Genomic DNA, 9,503 nt, shown 5'->3' on the forward strand with positions numbered 1-9,503 from the left:
CACTGGTCTGCTTCAGGTGAGAAAACACGGGTCACAGTACACACAGGCAGACTTAGAAAAGTCTCAACAAGCTGACCACGTCCCATGTAAACCATTCTGGCAAAAAAAAAAGTCAGCAACTGGAATGTACGGGCCATACACTGAATATTGACCCCAATGACCCAACCTCCTCCAACCTTGCTTTCCGCCATCAGGGGCCAGAGTGGGAGGGACTCCTGGTCTTTCTCTCAGGCAAGCACCTGACAATCCTCAAATATCTGGTGATTCTGAATAAGAGCCCAGGATGCAGACACATTATGGAGGATCACACAGATCTAAATTTCCCTTCCAGCTCCAAAACTCTCTGGCTGTGTGGACTTGGGATAAGCTTCTTCAACTCTCTGATCCTCAAATTCTTTTGTAAAATGTAATAACACAGTCACTAAAGAGAGGAGGAAACGATAGAACATGGGGCCCGGCAGGCAGGAGGCGCCCAATAACCATCAGTTCTTTCTAAAATATGGAGCCACCCACCACACAGGGGCCAGACACCCTCTGGGACCAGGCCAAGAAAGGCAGCGTGAACCTCAGACCTGTTTTCATGGACCCCTGGAAAACTGCAGCATCAAACATTCCCATCCATTCTGCTGCAGTCTTGAATTTTCTCTTCCTCTAAAGGGTCTCTGGGGTGTCTGAGAAGTTGAAACCTAAGTACCAAACGAGACATCTAGATTTTTTTTTTTAACTGGAGATTACCTGAGGGGTGCAGATGGAGTAGGTGTTGCTAAGTAGCTGAGATAGCTCTTCATCTACAGCAAGGCACTGACCGCCAGGCTAAGCTTCCCGGTGGCAACTGCAAAAAGAGAAACAGGCTGGAGGGTGTCATTTCCTTCTAGGTTATTACTAGATACACTGTGGAGCTTAAGCTCTCTCTGCTCTGTGTCTCTGCAGGCCAGGTTGTTCAACTCGGAAGGAAAGGTGACTAAGCTGTTCAATGATGTTGGGGATTCCCTGAATCTGCCCACCCTGAACCAGACCCCCTTCAGGCTCACCGTGAGGAAGGATGTGGTGGTCGCTATCATAGCTGCCTTGCTCCATTCGGGAAAACTCACAGTCCTGTTGGACTCTGTGGTAAGTCTCAGCATGGAACAGAGCCTGAAGCCAGCTCTGCTGCCTCAGGGGGATTTCCTGAATCAAAGAGGGCGTAAGGACCCCACCTCCCCAAAGCAGGAACCTCCTTTCAGGATCGATTTACATACTTGCAGCAACGGAGAGCTCGCTCCTTCCTTGAACAGAGCCTGCCTCTGACATAATATAACTAGAAAGCTGAAAAGCTCCTGTAACATCCAGCACCACTCCTAGTTCTGCCTTCCTGGAGCCTGAAAGACCTGCTTCCTCTAGCAGAGAACAGTCCTATCCAAAGGGCACCCTAGATATTGACTGGCCCGGGGACGGCGATGCACTGCTGCCGTCCACAGCAGGGCCCACAGCAGACACCGCTCATCTCCCAGGGCCCTCCTGCCTGTTGAGCCTGGATTCTGTCACAGCCTCGGAATCCTTATTAACCCAGCATAACAGAAAACCACCGCCAGTCCACTGGGGTGTGCCATCTCCTCCAGGTCACTGATGGGGCCCAGAAAAGGGCAGGGTTGACCCAAAGATAGGGGAGCAGGGCAGGACTTTAAGTCAGCTGACAGATCACCAAGCTCTCGGGGGATTAGAAGTCAGGGCGAGAGGCTGGAAAGACAGGGAAATGGATGTGGTCACCAGCAACCACATTCACAGCTCTAGTAAGAATTGGGTTGCTTCTCTGTGTCCTCTGAGAACAGGAAGCTGCCCACAGACTCACAGGTACCACCAATCCACAGTAAACATCCAGGCTGGCTGGGACTTCATTTCCCACAGCCACTGACATGGAGGCTGTTTCCCACCAGGGGCAGACACGTGCACTGGGCCACCAGACTCTCCCAGCTTCTCTAGGGTTTGGGGGGATCCTGGCAGCAGGACTGCTGCAGGTGTGTCTCCCCTCTCCCCACCAGCTGACCAGCTCTGACCTCCTCTCTTCCTCAGCTTCCTGAGGTAGCCCGCCAGCTGAAGTCAAGCATCAAGGTGATCGACGAAACGGTTGGTCCATTTGCCATCTGCAACCTGGAGGGTGTTTACTGTGGTCTGTCCGCTGGCATCTGGGGAGGGAGGGAAGTGTGGGACCACTCTGTCCCCCCAGCACTGGTGACTGTAACACACTGCTCCCTGTCCTCATGGAGATTTCACTCTAACAGGACAGTTAGTGGTGACAAAGGACAGACAGATTCTAGGGGTTATAGCAGAACTGCCAGGGTATCTGAACCAGCCTGGGAGATGAGGGAGGGCTCCCCTGAAGGAAAACATATTCCAGACGGAGGGAGAGGCCAAACCAAAGACTGTGAGACGGGCAGAACAACAATTTATTCCAGGATCTGAGGAAGCGCAGAGAGGAATGGGGGAGGCCAGGAAGGTGGGCAGCGGCCAGGTCTCACGGACCACATGGGGCTCGTGGACTATGGGGAGGCACTTGGGCGGCATCATATGGGTCTGATGTCCTTCCAGGCAGCAGAGCAGCTGGGGCCCACACAGATCGTGAAGATCCTGAGTCAGACGACCCCAATGCTCATTCTGGACCAGGGCAATGCCAAGGTGGTCCAACTGATCGTGCTGGAAATATTCGCCACCGATAAAGACAGCCGCCCCCTCTTCACCCTGGGCATCGTGAGTTCGGTTGTCTGAGATGTTGGCAGCAACCTTGGGAATCGCCCTGTTCACTGCTCTTGTTCACCCCCTCTTGCTTTGCTAAAACTTTCCGCCACTCTTGTTACCTCGTGGAGCTAGGGGAAGGGAATTTTGAACCAAGAATCAGGGGCTTTGGGGGCTCAACTCTTAATTAGTCAGAATCTTTGGGCAGACATTTAATTCACATGCACAAAAAGAACTGCATTAGCTCATATACCTGAAAAATCCAGGTCAGTGCTGGTTTCCAGAATAGCTATATCAGGTATTCAAACAATGTCATCTTCATTCTTCTCTCTTCCCATCTGGCAGCCTTGTTTTTCTTTGTGCTGCCTTCATCCTCAGGCAGTTTGTCCTTTCTTGGAAGTGCCCCTAAGCCACATCAGGCTTATAAACTATCAGCTTGGCAACCTCAATGGAAAAGCTTCTCTTTCCCAGTAGTTCCAGCAAAAGTTCCAAAGCTGACTCTCATTGGATGACTTAGGGTCAAATGCTCTCTCATGAACCAATCAGCGTGACCAGAAAAATGAAATATGTAAATTTTCTGAGCTGGGACACACACACACACACACACACACACATCCCAAATTGGGAGATTGGGGTTGGCTCTATCCAAACCACAAGCCTAGAAGGAAAGGGGATAATTCTTCTTCCTCTTCCAAAGGATAAACAGAACTAAATCATCTCCAAGTAAGTTCTGAATTGCTTTTCTCAGTAACGAAAGCAGGTCAGATCTCAGAGCTTCCATTTAGAAGGATTCTGTGGATAAAGATCTGGGGGTGGGCTCATCAAAGGACAGGCCTAGTAGAAGATATCTTAGGTAGGACCGCTAGAAACAGGCCCAAGACAAAAACCCTTAGAAAAGTGCTGTACTGGGGGAGAGCTCCCAGGAGAAGGACCGAGCAAGGATGTGGCCTCAGCTGGAAGCTGGCTTCTGCTTCATCCCACAGTGAGCTCTGGAGCATGGTGGCACCACGGGGTTGAGCCCAGGCTGAAACAGGAAGGCCAGCCTCTTGCATGCCCTTGACTGTCAGTTATTGGTCACTAACTGCCCCCAAGCTAGGAAGAACATAGCCTCCCAGCAAGGTCGATCCAGCAAAGGCAGGTCCCCAGACCAGGGAATAGCTGGGAACTGTTAGCAGCCGTGACACTCAGCAGCTGAGGAATAGGTGCCCCACCCAAAAAAAGGGGGATCTGAGTGGGGCACCAACTGCATCCTACAGAGGGCAAGGAGAAGGAAGAGACGAGGCAAGACCCATGGTTGGGCCCTGGATAAGCAAGGCCTTCCATGCCTAGCCAAGGAGTCCGAACAGCATCTGGTTGTCAAAGGCCAACATTACCCTCTCCTTACAGGAGGGTGGCTGCAGGCCCTGTGCAAGCCATCCCCACGCCTTGTCAGTGGGCATCATTCACACAATTACAGGGTGCATGGTGCCCTGGCTTCCCATGGGGGTGTGGGGATACCCTGATCCCCCACCAAGCAGGGAGAGGGGACCGACCCCAGCCAGCCTCACTCCCTGGGGACTTCCCTTCCGTGGCCAATAGCAGGCACTTTTCAAAGGCCACCATCCTTGGTCAGGGAACTAAGACCCACATTCCACATACGTTGTTCAGTCGCTCAATCGTTGCCACCTCACGGACTACAGCATGCCAGGCTTCCCTATCTTTCACTACCTCCCGGAGTTTGTTCAAACTCATGTCCATTGAGTCAATGGTGCCATCCAACCATCTCATCCTCTGCCACCCCCTTCTCCTCCTGCCCTCAATCTTTCCCAGTGTCAGGGCCTTTTCCAATGAGTCAGCTCTTCACATCAAGTGGCCAAAGTGTTGGAACTTCAACTTCAGAATCAGTCCTTCCAATGAATATTCAAGGTCGATTTTCTTTAGAATTGACTAGCTTGATCTCCTTGCTGTCCAAGGGACTCCCAAGATCTTCTCAAGCTCCACAGTTCAAAAGCATTCCACTCGGCATAGCCTAAAAAAAATCAAAAATTTAGAAAAGACCTCCAAGCCCAGGCCTGCCAGAGAAGTCTGTTCTCTGGGTGCAGCTGCCCTGGAGCCTGGTACTCAGCTCCCCTGAGTCTAAGGGTCAAGATACTGGATGTATCTACCTGTGTTTGAGGCTGGCTTAGCTTCTGACTTTTGCAATAATAATAACAGTCACCATCCAGCCTGTCCCTCAGTTTACACACCTCTACAATGGGATAATAATGGGACTTATTTCACAGAGTCTCATGAGGATCAAAGGAGATAGTCAGATAAAGCTGATAAAACACCATCTGACACACAAGGAGGGCTCCCGTGGATGTTGGCTACTGTCATCATTGTCCTCATCAGCAGGCCTATGTGCAACCTTTTCACTGGGGCATGGGTACAGGTACCAGCCCTGTACCCATAGAGAAGGAATCTGAGGCCCACAGAGGTCAGACCCTTTCCCAAGGTCACAGCCAACAGCTGAGATTCAGACCATGTCAGCTTGATCCCAGAGCTTCCATGCAGAGCCCCACACCTAACCCCTGACAAAAATCCTCTAAATAAATGGGTCCTGGGTTTCTCTCTCTTGTTGCAGGAAGCCTCCTCGGACGTTCAGTTTTACATCGAAGATAGCCTACTTATGCTCAGCTTTAATGAAATCAGGTAAATACAAAAATTACTGAGAAGGTTCTGGAGATGGAAATGAGTCTGCCTGGTGACCACTGCTTTCTTTAAACACTCAGGGTCTTGAACCTCTGGGGTGTGAGTGTCACGTGAAGGCTGCTTGGGAATGGGCAGAAAGGGAAAGGCCACCTTGCCCGGATGGTCTCCTCCATTCACCATGGTCCTCACTCCTGGAGGTGATCCTTCTGCCTGCTTTTGGGGCAACCATGTGTTTGCTATCTCCCCCACTTCCCCTGCACATTACAATGTAAGCTCATTCCAGTGTATGAGGGCATTACAATATAAGCTCATGAAGCAAGGATTTCATGTGGGTCCCTGCTGTATCCAGAGCCTGTGCCGTGTCTGGTGCATAGCAGGTGCTCAGTAAATAGTTGTGGAATGAATGGGTGGATGGATGGATGGATGCGACTCCAAAGGACCAACCTCATGGGCATCTTCTCTTGCAGAGCTGATCGGATCCATCTGATGAACTCAGACATCGGCCTGTTCAACGTGAGTATGAACAGATTTTCCCTGGGGATGCAGGAGATTGCCCAGGATGATCCATCGCAAAAGGAGACATTGCCTAGAAATGGCTTTGAATTAGGTCCCCACAGGCAGCTCCATGGTGAGCGGGCCAGCCTCCCCGATCTCAGCCACAAAGTCCAACTTCCTGGCTCAAGTGTTTACTGAGCACCTACTGTATGCCAGATACAGCTGAGAGTCTACACATTCACAAACACACAGATACACACAGACTTACTTTCTGTAAAGTTTTGGCCATAAATTAGAAAACAAATCTATTTTGTAACACATTTTGCTCATATAGACTCATCTCAGTGACCCTAGACAGACCCTTCCCCTGAATCCTTAGTTGCTCTGAAGAGTCAAAATGAATCAGAGATCTCAGATTGGCTGAATCCTCTCTTCTGCCATGGTGGGGTATTTGTTTCTTTGTTTGGGTGGGGGAGGCATATTTTTCCACCCTTTTGTTTCGCCTCTTAATTCTTTTTTAAATATTTTAAATGGGGTGGTTTCCACATGAAAATCGGGACTTCTGGCTTCCTTTGAGAAGTCAAAAACTCAGGAAACAGGATGAAATTCCTTTGGAGAAATCTGCTGGAACAGAGCAGTGGGGCCCTAGAGACTGGGGGCCAGATGTGCACCCCAGAATGCACCCCAGTCTCCCCACCTGCCCGATATGGGGCCAGCTGGTTTGCTCCCCCCACGGCATGTCTGATCCTTGAACCCTTGCAACTCTGACCAGCAGGGAACCTGAGATTCAGCATCTTCACCTGCTGCCTTCACCACAGGGCAGGGCCATGCCCATCTGAGGAATGGCTGAGAGGACTTACAGATTCTCAGCCAGGGTGACGGGGCCATTTCTCTTTCACAGCCTAAACTTCTGAACAACATCACCACCGAGATCCTCACCTCCATCCTGCTGCCAAACGAGAATGGTGCGTCCCTTTGCTGTCTGTTCCCTGCTCCCCAGGACATTGAGGGCAGGCGCTTTACCCTCTCCTGCCTGTGCCTCCATGTGGGGCCCCTTTCATTTATTTTCCAGCTATCCTCAGAGCCTTGTTCTAATTCTGCCTCCTCCAGGAAGCCTTCTGGGTCATCCAGCTGGAAATGAGCGCTCCCATCTCCAGCACCCCAGCCCAGTTTGCTCACTCATGCCAGAACTTAGGCATCCACAGAGGATGCAGGGAATGTCCCAGGCTCATGGGCTAACAGCAGGAGAGAGACAGGAGTGGAAATAGACAACCAGAGCATGCTCAATGGACTTACAATACACCTGGGCTCTGGTGCTGATTCTTCTTCTGCTGGCTGCCTGGCCTTGAACAAACTACCTTATCATCCTCAGCCTCAGTTTCTCCATCTGTAAAATGGGGAAAGAGCAGCACCTTCCTCAGAGGCATAAAGAAGAGGTTTTTACAGAGAAGAGAGCGGGCGCCTGACACAGCCAGTGTCAACAGTTCTTGCTGTTGTTGGCTGTAGCTGGATTGCTATTTGTGTCACTAGTGAAGGAAGCCAAGAGAAAAGAGGGGATTATTCTTACTGAACCTCACAGGTCATGGGGGTGGGTGAACTGGTAACCTAGGTCCACCCAGCTTCTTTCATGTCTTTGTTTTATTAGAGCGAGAAATCTCAAGTATAAGCCCCTCTGCTGTGGGTGATGGGAGCCCCTGATGGTTCTTGAGCAGGAATGTGAAAGGATGTGAGGGTGCCCTTTGGAACAGCCAGAAGCTGGGGCGGGAGGCAAAGAATGAGGAGATGAGGCAGGGTGGATGCCAAGGCCAGAGAACAGGAAGCAGAGGCAGAAGTCTGAATCAAGCGTGCCACGTGCAGGAACTGTGAGCCCACTGACAGCTACCCAACCCCACCACCAGCTCACGAGTCTCTGACCACGTTTGTGATTTCAGGCAAATTAAGATCTGGGATCCCAGTGTCAATGGTGAAAGACTTGGGATTTAAGTCGGTTTCGTTGTCTCTGACCAAGGTGAGTGGAGTTAAACACCCTCCCCCGGGGAGGGCACAGTCAGAGGGAGAGCCCTGGGATGGGAGATAGGGGCTGCATTCAATCCTAGCTCCTCGGGTCACTTATGGGGACATTGGGCGAGTCCCTTCTCTCACGGCCTTGTGTCCTAGTCTATAAGTGGAAGAGGGTGACTGTCCTAGTCGGGGGTCATGTGCCTCCAGCCTTTTCCATCCCACCTGTCATTCAGGCGGGGAGAAAGGAAAGAGGCTTTGTTAACTGGCTCCAAAGACATGCTGACATTTGACTCATTTTCAGCTGCCCACCTTCAAAATCTGTCCATACTTCAGCTGGCTTTGATGGAGAAGTATGACCACATACTGTGCATGATAACAAAAGAGGCTAAGTCTAGACTCCGGAACCAAAGAACTGGTTCAAATCCAGCTCTGCCTATTTCTAGCCAAGGATGTCTGAATACACAAGTCATGCACTAGTGAACTGTTACATAAAACGATTCAATTATCACACAAGCAGTTTATCTAAGACACGTGCTGCACCTAACTCATGTTGGATGGACAACTGGTGTCCATATAACTGGGTGGCTAGAGCTTAGTGTATTTCATGTATCTCTTATTAGGGGGCATTTAGCAACTTTCTCTTCTTTTTTTTTTTTTTTAAATCAAGTTGCAAACCATAATTCATCACTGGCAGTTTGGGTTGGAAAGGCATCATTTCACTCTTTTTTTTTTTAATGTTTTCTCCAAATTTCCTGTTTTTCTCTATTCCTTTGTTTAGGACTAGCATCACACTGATACCCTGTTTACAGTCTTATGTTTTAATGAATAAATGGATAGATCTAAGATAAAACAAGTGTGGTTTAAAAAAAGTTAATGGTAGAACCTAGGTGATGAGTATACAGATATTCAGCATAAAATTTTTTCAACTTTGCTACATATTTGAAAATTATCATAGTAGAAATTTTGGGGAGAATCTAATAGGTTACATTCCTCATATCACACTTAGTTTCCCCCAAAAAATCAGAGTGTTGTTAAAAATGTTAGCTGCCTAGGACCCAATGGATACAGTCAAGAATCTACACTTGACAAAACTTCTTGCGAGATTTGGTGTTCTGCTGGGGTGGAGACACTTGTCCTATATAATCCCAGACTGTGCAGCCGGCTACTTCATCCATGCCCCAGACCCCTGCATGGTGTCACTGGTCACACACAGACCCTCCTACCCTGACCCTTCCAAGAACCCTTTATGATTTCAGGGTCCTGACTCCCAGTGTTAGCAGTCACCTGGCGGAGGACAAACTACCATAAGCCACAACAGGGCAGGATGTTAAAACATGTTTTGAGGGGACTTCCCTGGCTATTCAGTGGCTAGGCCTCCATGCTCCCAATGCAGGGGGCACAGGTTCAATCCCTGGTTAGGGAACTAGATCCCACAGGCCACAACTAAGACCCGCTGCAGTCAAATAAAATTTTTAAAACTTTTTTGACTTTTCTCCTCCAATTCCAGGACGCCCTTGTGGTCACCCCAGCCTCCTCTTAGAACCTCAGCCCACTTTCCTCTCTCCCAGTGAAGACTTGCACTGTGGCCCTGCACGGAATGCTGTGTCTCAGTGTGAGTGTGGGAGCCA

The 9,503-nt window shown here is 49.8% G+C and overlaps 1 protein-coding gene across 1 annotated transcript in view; it reads left to right on the top strand.

The window, feature by feature from the left end:
• BPIFB1 (BPI fold containing family B member 1) overlaps positions 1-9,415 on the top strand; it is a 21,510-nt gene extending 12,095 nt beyond the window's left edge. Inside the window, exons 8-15 of the mRNA XM_052651230.1 lie at positions 931-1,110; positions 2,050-2,103; positions 2,566-2,724; positions 5,312-5,379; positions 5,847-5,892; positions 6,776-6,839; positions 7,806-7,882; positions 9,383-9,415. Coding sequence (XP_052507190.1) covers positions 931-1,110; positions 2,050-2,103; positions 2,566-2,724; positions 5,312-5,379; positions 5,847-5,892; positions 6,776-6,839; positions 7,806-7,882; positions 9,383-9,415 — 681 coding nt within the window. The remainder of the gene's footprint in view (positions 1-930; positions 1,111-2,049; positions 2,104-2,565; positions 2,725-5,311; positions 5,380-5,846; positions 5,893-6,775; positions 6,840-7,805; positions 7,883-9,382) is intronic.
• The last annotated feature ends 88 nt before the right edge of the window (positions 9,416-9,503 follow it).

This window comes from Budorcas taxicolor, chromosome 13 (assembly GCF_023091745.1).
Source record: "Budorcas taxicolor isolate Tak-1 chromosome 13, Takin1.1, whole genome shotgun sequence".
NCBI lineage: Eukaryota > Metazoa > Chordata > Mammalia > Artiodactyla > Bovidae > Budorcas > Budorcas taxicolor.